Below are 15,354 nucleotides of genomic sequence, written 5' to 3' on the forward strand. Positions count from 1 at the left end.
ACAGGGATAGAGATTATGCTTCAGAGGCATGGACTTCCACTCACCAAGGCCAACCTGGCTACAGTCGATAGAGACATCAGACAGCCAAGGGTCCCTGGCTAAACTCCACTTTCAAGCCTAAAACGGCCTGAAGGTTGAAAAACCAGACTGCTGGTCTTGAATGAAACCCACAACCCAGAAAAAGGATTGTCACTGTTTGCTTGCCCTTTCCCAACTGAGTCTTTCTCATTAATGCTGCCGGGTACCCGGGGGAAGAGGGTAGAGCCATGGGAAAGTTGTGTCTCGTGCAGGAGTGGCAATGGGGAGCCTGGTCTCTTCGGTTTCTGTGTGATGGCACAGAAACAATCTGGGAGGTGGGGGCCTGTTAGCAGGATTCCCTCTCGCTTTGCTGAGAGTTCTTTCCTCCCTAATTTTCCTTTTCAACCGACACATTCCCCTCCTCACCCTGTAATGTGTGCGTGAACTTAATCTTTCCTGGTCATGTGACAAGAACTCAGTTTCAGCTGAACTAAGGAACAAAATTCTGTAACATAGTCATTGCTGAGTGTACAATCTGCCAGAAACAGAGAGCAACACTGAGTCTCTTATATGGCAACTGTCTCCAGGGTGATCAGCTAGCTACCAGATGGCAGGTGCTTACATTGGACCACTTTCAATATAGAAGGGACAGGGCTGTGTTCTTACTCAAATAGACACGTATACTGACTATGGATCTTCATTTCCACCCACAGTAATTTGAGAAAATCAACATTTGTGCAGTTAGAACAAACGCCTTATTTACCACCAGGGTATTCCACACAAGGCACTCACAGATAATAAAGTGTAGCGATGGGCCCACCCTCATAGGAATTCACTGGTCTTAATATTTATATTCTCTTATCCTCTATCAGGTTTTATTTTAAGGTGGTATTGGCTTACCCACATTGGCCTTGACCTCCAAGTCAGGCTCCCGAGCTGTCCCACATTATCTGAAGATGACTGGATCAACAGAACTGTGCAATGGACTTGTGGAACTCAGTTATAGTGCAAGCTAGGTGGCAATGTCTTGCAGATCTGAGAAATCACTTAGGAAGCAGTGTTTGCTGTATATTTGCATCCAACACAGTTTGCTTTCTTTCCCATAGTCAGGATTCTTGGTCCTAGATTCAAGGGGTATAACTGGGGGTGTCTCTACTCATACTCTATACCCCAGTGACCCACTAGCAAAAACGTTTCCTATTCTCCTGACGTTAGGCTCTGCTGAACTAGAAGTCTTATTTCCAAAGGAAGAAATGCTTTCACCAAGGGACACAACAGTGATTCCATTGAAAAGACATTCATACTGCCAGCTGGCCATTTTGGTCTCTTCATCACTTTCCATCTAGAGGCAAAGGAGGGGGTCATCCACTGGCTTGGGATGATGAACCTGACGATCAAAGGGGGATTAGTTGCACTACACCAGGAGCTAAAAAGGAGTATGTCTGCTGTGTCTAGAGAGCTTCTTAGTCCTCCCATGTTTTCTGATTACACTTAATGGAAAAGTACAGCAACCCAATCCAGGCAGGTATCTAATGGTCCTTCAGACTGTTCAGTGATGAAGGTTTGAGTCATCCTGCCAGGTCAAGCACCATGACCAGATGACATACTATCTCAGGGCAAAGGGAATGAAAAATGGGTAGTGAACGAAGGCAGTTATAAATACCGGCTACAACTATGCAGAAACCATGACCGTAATACTAAATACATTGGTGATTTATCAACTCGTATCCCTCCTCAGGTGGAAGAATAAACCAACAAACAAACCACAAAAGTCTAGCTTTTACTAACAGAAATTTACTAAATTTCAAAAGCTCCATCTTTTCTTAGCTTCAGGAAGGGAATTTTCTTCACTTCAAAATTACAGGAAGCTTCAGCAATGACGTACACCACTTTACAGCACATATCCTTGTTTCTCCTTGGTATTTGCATTAACACAATTATTTTTTCTCATGTGCTTAACTTTGCTGAGATGGCAGTGGGAATCTACTCTTTTAGCACCTTCTTGAGTTGCTGAATTAAGGCAAAATTTTTAAGCCTGAAATGAAAGAGGTATTCCATTAACCAGAGGATACCCACGGCATCTGTGATATGTAAGAGGTAGTAGTGGATACAAAACAGACTTTACAATGTACATGCAGATAGAAAATGCATGCTCATGGAAAATACAAACTAGAAAAAGACCAAGTGAGTCACCTGAGGGCCCACACCCACTCCCAGATTATCATAAATTTGGAAGGCTCCATGGCATTGGAAAAAGGGGTTAGAATAAGAAAATATCAACCTAAATGCTTGGGGAAATAGCATGAACTATGACTGAGGGCCAGGGATTAGGAAGAACAAGGCATGATTTCTTCCTGCTCCTGTCCCAAACTGGGCACAAGTGCTTAAAACAATAGAAGAGTTTCCTTTTGGCACCCACCTTGCTGCTTCCTTAATGGCAAATTTAACAAGTTGTTTCTTGACTTCCATAGATCCTTGTACTTCATCAAGCAAAATGAAAATTCTTTCATAATCTGAAGGTATTAAAAAGTTAGTATTTCTAAAATTATGAAAATGAAATATACTTCAATCTCATTGCATCCACTACCGCAGTATACATTTTTTATGGGCTACAATGTTACACAGCGTTTGTGTTTTGGATGCTTAAATCACATCAGTATATTACTAAGGAAACTATTGTGAACACTAACAAAGAAAAACACCTAAGCAGATGTATTTGAAATTTTCAGTGAAATTAAATAGAAGCCCTGCTAAATTACAGACAGATCCAATTTAGCCAAACAATGAGCTCAAGGGGCAGCATAATTGTGTTCTAAATCATCGAATGGGAGACTTCTCAGGCTTTCATTGATAGACATTCTTGCACTACTTACTTCGCCCACACCTTCGAACTTCTTTCATCAATTGATGTTTTATATCATCATTAACTTTCTTTGCCATAGCAGGAGATATTCGTGCTGTATTTGGCACAGTTTCCACCGGAGACCTTGCTGTGACTTGTGAATCACCTGCAGAGACACAGTAGTTTTGGGCTCCTACCACAAATTCGTTACTATCAGGTTTGTAAAGCAGCTTATCTTTGCTGAGACTAGTGCAGTTGTAAGACAAAGAATCTAATGTGTTGGGTTGCATACAATCTCCTGTCATATTTATAAGCTCTTGGGGAGCAGAATCTGACAGGAAGCCATCAGGTGGGGTCTGACCATTTTCTATCTCCTTCTGGATATCATGAATGACAGTAGCATCTGGAATCCAAATGGAAAAATTGAGCTGCGAGGTAAGTGCATTATGTCACTCCCACAGGTATATCCCTCGGAGGCTCAGTTTCGAGGAAGTTATGTCAGAAAGCAGGAGGATATACAAGGTGGCGATGCCAGACCCCTCGGACTGAGCTCAAAAAAGACAATACAACAAAACCACCTGCTTCCCTGCTGGACACTATGCATGCATACAGAAACCAAGTAGGACAGTACAACCAATACACAAACATACACAGATCCCTGCTACTCCTGGATGAAGCACCAGCTCCTGACAGATTACTACGCCCTGGTGGAACCGCTGATGAGGAGTTATCAGGTGCTTGTTGGCCATTATTCGTCTTCTTCTCATGGACATTGTGAGAGACGGTGGCATCTGGAAAAAAAATGAAGAGGCCGAGCTGTGAGGTTAAGTGCATAATGAGAGCCCCACAGGTATATCCCGCTCATGCTCAGTTTCTAGAAAATTATCCCATAAAGCATGAGTATATACCAGGTGGCAACCAGAGAACCCTGAAATTGAGGCAAGAAAAGATAATACAACAAAACCACCTTCTTCCCTTGATGACACTATGCCCGCATATGGAAATCAAGTAGGACACAACTTATAAGGAATCATACACAGATCCCTGGTACTCATGGCTAGGATGCTAGCCCCTGTCATATTAGGAAGTCCTGATGGAAGAGTTGACAAGAAGTTTTGAGTTGCTGGTTGGCCGTTTTTTATCTTCTCTTTATGGACATTGTGAGTGATGGAAGCATCTGGAAATCAAGTGAGGAGGAGGAGGTGTGAGGTACGTGCATTATGTGAAGCCCCGGGTATATTCCACTGAGGCTAAGTTTCAAGGAAATTATGCCATAAAGCAGGAGATGATGTGCCAGGTGACGATCTGAAAACCCTCAAACTAAGCTAACAAAAGATAATACAACAAAACCACCTTCTTCTCTTTATGACACTATGCATTCATATGGAAACCAAGTAGGAAGTACAACTAGTAAACAGATCCCTCGTAGTCTTGGCTATGATACCAGCTCCTGCCAAATTATTAAGCCCTGGTGTAACAGTGGGCAGGAAGTTATCAGGTGCTAGTTGGCTGTTTTTTATCTTCTTTTCACCGACATTGTGAGTGATGGTAGCATGTGGAAACCAAATGAGTTGTGAGAAAAATACATGATGTCAACCCTACGGGTATATTCCCGATGCTCAGTTTCTAGGAAATCATTGCATAAAGCAGGAGGACAGGCCAGGCGGTGTTCTGAAAACCCTAAATTCAGGTCACAAAAGATAATACAACAAAATTGCCTCCTCCCTTTCATGACACCATGCATGCATGTGGAAACCAAGGAGGACAATCCAACTTATAAGCTAACATATACAGATCATTGCTACTCATGGCTGGAATACCAGCTTTTGCCATGTTAATAAGCCCTGGTGGAACAGCTGACAAAATGTTATCAGGTGCTTGTTGGCCATTTTCCATCTTCTCTTCACGGACATTATGAGTGACAGTAGCAACTGGAAACCGAGAGAAGACGTCAAGCTGTGAGGTCAGTGCATTACAACAACCCTGCAGGTATATCCCTCTGATGCTCAGTTTTTAGAACATGATCTCATTAAGCAGAAGGATATACCAGGTGGCTATCTGAGACCTCCCAAAATGAGCTCACAAAAGATAATATAATAAAACGACCTTGTTTGATGTATGACCCTGCATGATTATGGAAACCAAGTAGGAAACCAAGCAGAAACAACCAGGAAACATACACTGAGCCCTTGTACTCATGGGTGGAGTACCAGCTCCTGATACATTAATAAGCCCTGGTGTAATGGATGACAAGAAGTTCTCAGGTGCTCTTTGACCATTGTTCATCTTCTCTCCATGGACATTGTGAGTGACTGCAGCATCTGGAAACCAAATGAAGAGGTTGAGCTGTAAGGTAAGTGTATTATGGTAACCCTACAGGTATATCCCTCTGACGCTCAGTTTCTAGGAAAATATTTCATGCAGCAGGAGAGGATATGCTGGGTGGCGATCTGAGAACACTCAAATTGAGCTCACGAAAGAAGGTACAACTGAACAACCTCCTTCCCTTGATGACACTATGCATACATATGAAAACCAAGTGAGACATTCCAACTTATAAACAAACATACACAGATCCTTGGTACTCATGGCTAGAATACCAGCTGCTGCCATGTGAATACACCCTGGTGGAAAAGTTAACAAGATGTTACTAAATTGCAGTTGGGCATTTTCCATCCTCTCCTCACGGATGTTGTGAGGCGTGGTAGCATCTGGAAGCAAAATGACCAGGTCAAGCTGTGAAATAAATGCCTTATTTAAACACACAGGTATACTCTTATGATGCAGAGCTTCTAATAAATTATTGCATGGAGCAGGAGGACACGACGGCAGTGTTCTGAGACCCCTCAAATTGCACTTAAGGAAGAGAATACAACAAAACCACTTTCTCCCATTTATGACACTATGAGCATATACTGAAATCAAATAGGAAAATCCAACTAATAAGAGAAGATACACAGTTGTATGGTACTCGTGGCCAGAAGAGCAGCTCCTGCCATACTAGTAAGCCCTGAAGGAACATTTGACTATATTTTATGCGGTTGCGGATTTGCCATTTTCCATCCTCTCCTCATGGACATTGAGATTGACTATAGCATCTGAAAACCAAATGAAGAGGTTGAGCTGTGAGGTAAGTGCATTATTTCAACCCCACAGGTACATCCCTCTGATGCTGACTTTCTAGGAAATTATCAAAGAGAGCAGGGGTGGATATGACAAGTTGCCCTCTGATGCCCTTCATATTGAGGCTAGGAAAGTATATACAACAAAATTACCCTCTACCATTCATGAAATTATGCCTGCTTAGGGAAAGCGAGTAGGACAGCACAACTAAGAAGCAGACATACACAGATCTCTGGTCCTCCTGGATGAAATTCCAGCTGCTGCCATATTACCAAGCCCTGGTGGAGCAGTTGACAAGACGTTATCAGGTACCGGTTGGCTGTTACTTCTCTTCTCTTCACGGACGCTCTGCGTGACTGCAGCATCTGGAAACCAAATGAAATGGTTGAGCTGTGAGTTACTTGCATTATGTAAACCACACAGACATAGCCATCAAATGCTCAGCATCTAGGAAATTATCACTTGGAGAAGGATATAGCAGGTAGCAATCTGAGAACCCTAAAATTGAGGCCAGGAAAGATAGTGCAACAACACTAGATTCTTTCCTCATGACACTGTGCATGCATATAGAAACCAAGTAGGACACTATATCGAGTGAAGAAACATACACGGATCCCTGGTACTCATGGATGAAAAACCAGTTGCTCCCATATTAATAAGTGCTGGGGGAATAGTTGAGAAGATATTATTGGGTTCTGCTTCAGCATTTTTAATCATCTCCCCATGGACGTTGTGAGTGATGGTAGAATCTGGAAAGACAATGAAGACGTTAAGTGTTGATTTAAGCGCATTATGTCAGCCCACAGGTGTATCCCCCTGATGATCAGTTTCTAGGAAACTATTTCAAAAAGCTAGAGACAATATGCCAGATGGGCATCTGAAAACACTCAAATGTGCTCACGAAATATAATACAACAAAATCACCTTCTCCCTTTCAGGACACTAGGCATGCCTATGAAAACCAAGTAGGATAGTCCAAATGAATAAGCAAACATACACTGATCCCTGGTGCTCATGGCTGGGAGACCAGCTGTTGCCAAATAAGGAGGTCCTTGGAGAACAGTTGACAAGACGTTATTAGGTGTTGGTTGCTTGTTTTCCATGTTCTCTTTGTGGACATTTTGAGTGATGGTAGCATCTGAAAACCAAATGAAGAGGTTGAGCTGTGATGAAAGTGCATTATGTCAACCGCACAGGTATATCCCTCTGATCCTCAGTTTCTAGAAAACTATCAAAGAAATCAGGGTAGTATATGCCACGTGGCTATCTGATACCCCTCAAATTAATGCTATGAAACTATATACAACAAAATTAACTTGTAGCATTCATCAAACTATGCCTCCTTAGGGAAATCAAGTAGGACAGTACAACTAAGAAGCAGATATACACAGACCTCCAGTCCTCCTGGATGAAATTCCAGCTGCTGTCATATTACCAAGACCTGGTGGAGCAGCTGACAACACGTTGTCAGGTGCTAGTTGGATGTTATTTATCTTTACTTCACGGATATTGTGAGTGACTGCAGCATCTGGAAACCAACAGAAATGGCTGGGCTGTGAGGTAAGTGCATCCTGTGAACGTCACAGGCATATCCCTCTGATGCTCAGTATCTAGGACATTATCTCATAAAGAAGAAGGACATACCAAGTAGCAGTCTGAGAAGCTTAAGATTGAGGCCACGAGGCAAAACTATCCAGGACATAGGAGTAGGCAAGGACTTTATGAACAAAACACCAAAAGCATGGGCAACAAAAGACAAAATAGACAAATGGGACCTAATGAAACTCCACAGCTTCTGCACGGCAAAAGAAACAGTCACTAGAGTGGATCGGCAACCAACAGAATGGGAAAATATTTTCGCAGTCTACCCATCTGACAAAGGGCTGATATCCAGAATTTACAAAGAACTCAAACGGATTTACAGGAAAAAAACAAACAAGCCCATTCAAAAGTGGGCAAAGGATATGAACAGACACTTTACGAAAGAAGACATATATGAGGCCAACAATCATATGAAAAAATGCTCATCGTCACTGGTCATCAGAGAGATGCAAATCAAAACCACATTGAGATACCATCTCACGCCAGTTAGAATGGCGATCATTAAAAAATCTGGAGACAACAGATGCTGGAGAGGATGTGAAGAAAAAAGAACACTTTTACACTGTTGGTGGGAGTGTAAATTAGTTCAACCATTGTGGAAGACAGTGTGGCGATTCCTTAAGGTCTTAGAAATCGAAATTCCATTTGACCCAGCAATCCCATTACTGGGTATATATCCAACAGACTATAAATCGTTCTACTATAAGGACATATGTACACGAATGTTCATTGCAGCACTGTTTACATTAGCAAAGACCTGGAATCAACCAAAATGCCCATTGATAATAGACTGGATTGGGAAAATGTGGCACATATACACCGTGGAATATTATGCAGCAAACAGAAATGATGAGTTTGTATCGTTTGTAGGTACATGGATGAATCTGGGGAACGTCATCCTCAGCAAACTGACACAAGAACAGAAAATGAAACACCGCATATTCTCACTCATAGGCGCGTGATGAAAAATGAGAACACATGGACACAGAAAGGGGAGTACTAAACACTGGGGTCTATTGGGAGGAAAAGGGGAGGGCCAGTGGGAGGGGGAGGTGGGGAGGGATAGCCTGGGGAGAAATGCCAAATGTGGGTGAAGGGGAGAAGGAAAGAAAAGCACACTGCCATGTGTGTTCCTACTGCCATGTGTGTTCCTACGCAACTGTCTTCCATGCTCTGCTCATGTACCCCAAAACCTAAAAACCAATGAAAAATTTAAAAAAAAAAGAAAAGATAGTACAAAAAAACTACATTCTTCCCTCATGACACTATGCACGCATATGGAAACCTAGTAGAATTGTAAACCAATTGCACAAAGGTACACTGATCCCTGGTGCTCATGGATGACACAACAGCTGCTGCCATATTAATAAGTGCTGGGGAACTAGCTGGGAAGCTTTTATCGGGTACTGCTTGGGCATTTTTAATCTTCTCCTCATGGACATTGTGAGTGATGGTAGAATCTGGAAATGAAATCAGGAGGTTCAGTCTTGCGTGATGTGTACTATGTCAACTCTACAGGTACATCCTCCTGATACTCAGTTTCTAGAAAACGATTTCAAAAGGCTGAAGAGGATATGCCAGATGGCGATCTGAGAACACTCAAATGCAGCTCACTGAAGATAATACTATAAAATCACCTTCTCCCGTTCAGGACACTAGGCATGCCTATGAAAACTAAGTAGGATAGTCCAAATGAATAAGCAAACATACACTGATCCCTGGTGCTCATCGCTGGGAGACCAGCTGTTGCCAAATAAGGAAGTCCTTGGAGAACAGTTGACAAGATGTTATTAAGTGTTGGTTGGTTATTTTCCATCTTCTCTTTGCGGACATTTTGAATGACGGTAGCATCTGAAAACCAAACGATGAGGTTGAGCTGTGAGGTAAGTACATTATGTCAACCACAGAGGTATGTCCGTCTGATCCTCAGTTTCTAGGAAATTATCAAAGACAGCAGGGTTGCATATGCCATATGGCTATCTGATACCCCTCAAATTGACGCTAGGAACATGTGTATGACAAAATTCACCTGTAGCATACATCGATCTATGCATCCTTAGGGAAATCGAGTCGGACAGTACAACTAAGAAGCAGATCTACACAGACCTGTGGTTCTCGTGGATGACATTCCAGCCGCTGCCACATTACCAAGACCTGGTGGAGCAGCTGACAAGACGTTGTCAGGTGCTAGTTGGCCGTTATTTATCTTCGCTTCACAGACATTGTGAGTGACTGCACCATCTGAAAACCAACAGAAATGGCTGGGCTGTGAGGTAAGTGCATTATGTCAACCACAGCATACCCCTCTGATGCTCAGTATCCAGAAAATTATCTCATAAAGAAGGACATACCAAATAGCAGTCCGAGGACCTTAAGATTGAGGCAAGGAAAGATAGTACAATAAAACTACATTCTTCCCTCATGACACTATGCACGCATATGGAAACCTAGTAGGATAGTAAACCAATTGCACACAGGTACACTGATCCCTGTTGCTCATGGATGACACAACAGCTGCTGCCATATTAATAAGTGCTAGGGGACTAGCTGGGAAGATTTTATCGGGTACTGCTTGGGCATTTTTAATCTTCTTCTCACAGACACTGTGAGTGATCGTAGCATTTGGAAATGAAAAGAAGGGGTTCAGTGTTGAGGTATGTGCATTATGTTAACCCCACAGGTATATCCTCCTAATGCTCACTTTCTAGAAAACTATTTCATAAAGCCAGAGAGGATATGCCAGATGGCAATCTGAGAACACTCAAATGCAGCTCACGAAAGACAATACAACAAAATCACCTTCTCCCATTCAGGACACTAAGCATGCCTATGAAAACCAAGTAGGATAGTCCAAATGAATAAGCAAACATACACTGATCCCTGGTGCTCATGACTGGGAGACCAGCTGTTGGCAAATAAGGAAGTCCTTGGAGAACAGATGACAAGACTTTATTAAGTGTTGGTTGGTTATTTTCCATCTTCTCTTTGCAGACATTTTGAATGATGGTAGCATCTGAAAACCAAATGAAGAGGTTGAGCTGTAAGGTAAGTACATTATGTCAACCCCAGAGTTATATCCCTCTGATCCTCAGTTTCTAGGAAATTATCAAAGAAACCAGGGTAGGATATGCCACGTGGCTCTCTGATAACCCTCAAATTGATGCTAGGAAACTATATCCAACAAAATTAACTTGTAGCATTCATCAAACAATGCCTCCTTAGGGAATCCAAGTACGATGGTTCAACTAAGAAGCAGACATACATAGATCTCTGGTCCTCGTGGATGAAATTCCAGCTGCTGCCATATTACCAAGCCCTGGTGGAGCAGTTGACAATATGCTATCAGGTGCTAGTTGGCCATTATTTATCTTTGCTTCATAGACGTTGTGAGTGATCGCAGCATCTGGAAACCAAATGAAGTGGTTGAGCTGTGTGTTTCATGCATTATGTCAACTGCACAGGCATACGCCTCTGATATTCAGTATCGAGGAAATTAACTCATAAAGAAGGACATACCAAGGAACAGTCTGAGAACCGTAAAGTTGAGGCCAGTAAAGATAGTACAACAACACTGTATTCTTCCCTCATGACACTACACATGCATATAGAAATCAAGTAGGACAGTACGCCAAGTGAGCTAACTTACACTGATCCCTGGTACTCATGGACGAAACACCCGCTGCTGCCATATTAATATGTGCTGGTGGAATAGCTGAGAAAACCTTACTGGGTGCCGTTTGCGCATTTTTAATCTTCTCCTCACAGACATTGTGAGTGATTGTAGAATCTGGAAATGAAATCAGGATGTTCAGTTTTGAGTTATGTGTACTATGTCAACTCTACAGGTATATCCTCCTGATACTCAGTTTCTAGAAAACTATTTCATAAAGCTGAAGAGGATACGCCAGGTGGCGATCTGAGAACACTCAAATGCAGCTCACAGAATATAATACAACAAAATCACCTTCTCCCGTTCAGGACACTAGGCATGCCTATGAAAACCAAGTAGCATAGTCCAAATGAATAAGCAAACATACACTGATCCCTGGTGCTCATGGCTGGGAGACCAGCCGTTGCCAAATAAGGAAGTCCTTGGAGAACAGTTGACAAGACATTATTAGGTGTTGGTTGGTTATTTACCATCTTATCTTTGAGGACATTTTGAGTGATGGTAGCATCTGAAAACCGAATGAAGAGGTTGAGCTGTAAGGTAAGTACATTATGTCAACCCCAGATTTATATCCCTCTCATATTCAGTTTCTAGGAAATTATCAAGGAAACCAGGTTAGGATATGCGACGTGGCTATCTCATACCCCACAAATTGATGCTAGGAAACTATATTCAAGAAAATTAATTTGCAGCCTTCATCAATCAATGCCTCCTTAGGGAAACCACGTAGGACAGTCCAACTAAGAAGCAGACATACATAGATCTCTGCTCCTCGTGGATGAAATTCCAGCAGCTGCCAAATTACCAAGCCCTGGTGGAGCAGTTGACAAGATGTTATCAGGTGCTACTTGACCATTATTTATCTTCGCTTCACGGACGTTGTGAGTAACCGCAGCATCTGGAAACCAAATGAAGTGGTTGAGCTGTGCGTTATGTGCATTATGGCAACCGCACAGGCATACCCCTCTGATGTTCAGTATCGAGGAAATTATCTCATAAAGAAGAAGGACATACTAAGTAGCAGTCTGAGAACCGTAAATTTGAGGCCAATAAAGATAGTACAACAACACTGTATTCTTCCCTCACGACACTACGCATACATATAGAAATCAAGTAGGACAGTACGCCAAGTGAGCTAAATTACACTGATCCCTGGTACTCATAAAAGAAACACCCACTGCTGCCATATTAATACGTGCTGGTGGAATAGCTGAGAAACCATTATTGGGTGCTGTTTGTGCATTTTTAATCTTCTCCTCACAAACATTGTGAGTGATGGTAGAATTTGGAAATGAAATCAGGAGGTTCAGTTTTGAGTTATGTGTACTACGTCAAATCTACAGGCATATCCTCCTGATACTCAGTTTCGAGAGAACTATTTCATAAAGCTGAAGAGGATATGCCAGATGGCGATCTGAGAACACTCAAATGCAGCTCACAGAATATAATACAACAAAATCACCTTCTCCCATTCAGGACACTAGGCATGCCTATGAAAACCAAGTAGGATAGTCCAAATGAATAAGCAAACATACACTGATCCCTGGTGCTCAAGGCTGGGAGACCAGCTGTTGCCAAATAAGGAAGTCCTTGGAGAACAGTTGACAAGACGTTATTAGGTGTTGGTTGGTTATTTTCCATCTTCTCTTTGCGGACGTTTTGAGTGATGGTAGCATCTGAAACCCAAATGAAGAGGTTGAGCTTTAAGGTAAGTACATTATGTCAACCCTAGATGTATATCCCTCTCATCCTCAGTTTCTCGGAAATTATCAAAGACAGGAGTTGTGGATATGCCCTGGGACTATCTGATACCCCTCAAATTGATGCTAGGAAGGTGTATACAACAAAATTAACTTGTAGCATTCATCGATCTATGTCTCCATAGGGAAATCAAGTAGGGTGGTAAGACAAAGCAGCAGACCGACACAGACCTGTGGTCCACGTGGATGAAATTCCAGCTGCTGCCATATTACCAAGACCTGGTGGAGCAGCTGACAAGACGTTGTCAGGTGCTAGTTGGCTGTTATTCATCTTGGCTTCACGGACATTGTGAGTGACTGCAGCATCTGGAAACGAACAGAAATGGCTGGGCTGTGAGGTAAGTGCATTATGTCAACAACAGCATACCCCTCTGATGCTCAGTATCCAGGAAACTATCTCATAAAGAAGAAGGACATACCAAGTAGCACTCTGAGAACCTTAAGATTAAGGCCAGGAAAGATAGTACAACAAAACTACATTCTTCTCTCATGACACTATGCACGCATATGGAAACCTAGTAGGTTAGTAAACCAATTGCACACAGGTACACTGATCTCTGTTGCTCATGGATGACACAACAGCTGCTGCCATATTAATAAGTGCTGGGGAACTAGCTGGGAAGGTTTTATCGGGTACTGCTTGGGCATTTTTAATCTTCTCACAGACATTGTGAGAGATCATACCATCTGGAAATTAAATGAAGGGGTTCAGTTCTGAGTTACGTACATTATGTTAACCCACAGGTATATCCTCCTGATGCTCACTTTATAGAAAACTATTTCAGAAAGCCAGAGAGGATATGCCAGGTGGCGATCTGAGAACACTCAAATGCAGCTCACGAAAGACAATACAACAAAATCACCCTCTCCCATTCAGGACACTAGGCATGCCTATGAAAACCAGGCAGGATAGTCCAAATGAATAAGCAAACATACACTGATCCCTGGTGCTCATGGCTGGGAGACCAGCTGTTGCCAAATAAGGAAGTCCTTGAAGAACAGTTGACAAGATATTATTAGGTGTTGGTTGGTTATTTTCCATCTTCTCTTTGCAGACATTTTGAATGCTGGTAGCATCTGAAAACCAAATGAAGAGGCTGAGCTGTGATGGAAGTGCAGTGTGTCAACCCCAGATGTATATCCCTCTGATCCTCACTTTCTAGGAAATTATCAAAGAATCCATGGGTTGATATGCCACGTGGCTCTCTGATACCCCTCAAATTGATGCTAGGAAACTATATCCAACAAAATTAACTTGTAGCATTCATCAAACCATGCCTCCTTAGGGAAACCAAGTAGGACGGTACAACTAAGAAGCAGACATACACAGATCTCTGGTCCTCATAGATGAAAGTCCAGCTGCTGCCATATTACCAAGACCTGGTGGAGCAGTTGACAAGAGGTTATCAGGTGCTGATTGGCCGTTATTTATCTTCTCTTCAAGGATTTTGTGAGTGACTGCAGCATCTGGAAACCAAATGAAGTGGTTGAGCTGTGTGATTCATGCATTATGTCAACCGCACAGGCATACCCCTCGGATGCTCAGTATCGAGGAAATTACCTCATAAAAAAGAAGGACATAGCAAGTAGCAGTCTGAGAACCGTAAAGTTGAGGCCAGTGAAGATAGTACAACAACACTGTGTTCTTCCCTCATGACACTACGCATGCATATAGAAAACAAGTAGGACAGTACGCCAAGTGAGCAAACTTACACTGATCCCTGGTACTCATAGAAGAAACACCAGCTGCTGCCATATTAATACATGCTGGTGGAATACCTGAGAAGACATTATTGGGTGCCGTTTGGGCATTTTTAATCTTCTCCTCACGGACATTGTGAGTGATGGTAGAATCTGGAAATGAAATCAGGAGGTTCAGTTTTGAGTTATGTGTACTATGTCAACTCTACAGGCATATCCACCTGATACTCAGTTTGTAGAAAACTATTTCATAAAGCTGAAGAGGATATGCTAGATGGTGATCTGAGAACATTCAAATGCAGCTCATGAATGAGAATACAGCAAAATCACCTTCTCCCATTCAGGACAGTAGGCATGCCTATGAAAACGAAGTAGGATAGTATAAATGAATAAGCAAACATACACTGACCCCTGGTGCTCATGGCTGGGAGACCAGCTGTTGCCAAATAAGAATGTTCTGGTAGAACAGTTGACAAGACGTTATTAGGTGTTGGTTGCATATTTCTCATCTTCTCTTTGTGGACATTTTGAGTGATGGTAGCACCTGAAAACCAAATGAAGAGGTTGAGCTGTGAGGTAAATACATTATTCAACCCCAGAGGTAAATCACTCTGATCCTCACTTTCTAGGAAATTGTC

At 42.3% G+C, this 15,354-nt stretch overlaps 1 protein-coding gene across 1 annotated transcript in view; it reads right to left on the reverse strand.

The window, feature by feature from the left end:
* Positions 1–1,444: 1,444 nt before the first annotated feature.
* LOC144581062 (uncharacterized) overlaps positions 1,445–15,354 on the reverse strand; it is a 133,913-nt gene continuing 120,003 nt past the window's right edge. Inside the window, 24 exon segments of the mRNA XM_078363048.1 lie at positions 1,445–2,004; positions 2,007–2,053; positions 2,438–2,531; positions 2,892–3,026; positions 3,511–3,651; positions 3,897–4,037; positions 5,041–5,181; positions 6,208–6,348; positions 6,592–6,732; positions 6,981–7,121; positions 7,377–7,511; positions 9,296–9,436; positions 9,692–9,826; positions 10,458–10,598; positions 10,848–10,988; positions 11,232–11,372; positions 11,623–11,763; positions 12,013–12,153; positions 12,791–12,931; positions 13,187–13,321; positions 13,952–14,092; positions 14,342–14,482; positions 14,729–14,869; positions 15,120–15,260. Of these exon segments, the coding sequence (XP_078219174.1) occupies positions 1,910–2,004; positions 2,007–2,053; positions 2,438–2,531; positions 2,892–3,026; positions 3,511–3,651; positions 3,897–4,037; positions 5,041–5,181; positions 6,208–6,348; positions 6,592–6,732; positions 6,981–7,121; positions 7,377–7,511; positions 9,296–9,436; positions 9,692–9,826; positions 10,458–10,598; positions 10,848–10,988; positions 11,232–11,372; positions 11,623–11,763; positions 12,013–12,153; positions 12,791–12,931; positions 13,187–13,321; positions 13,952–14,092; positions 14,342–14,482; positions 14,729–14,869; positions 15,120–15,260 (3,173 nt within the window). The 3' untranslated portion in view covers positions 1,445–1,909.

This window comes from Callithrix jacchus, chromosome X (genome assembly GCF_049354715.1).
Source record: "Callithrix jacchus isolate 240 chromosome X, calJac240_pri, whole genome shotgun sequence".
NCBI classification, from domain to species: domain Eukaryota; kingdom Metazoa; phylum Chordata; class Mammalia; order Primates; family Cebidae; genus Callithrix; species Callithrix jacchus.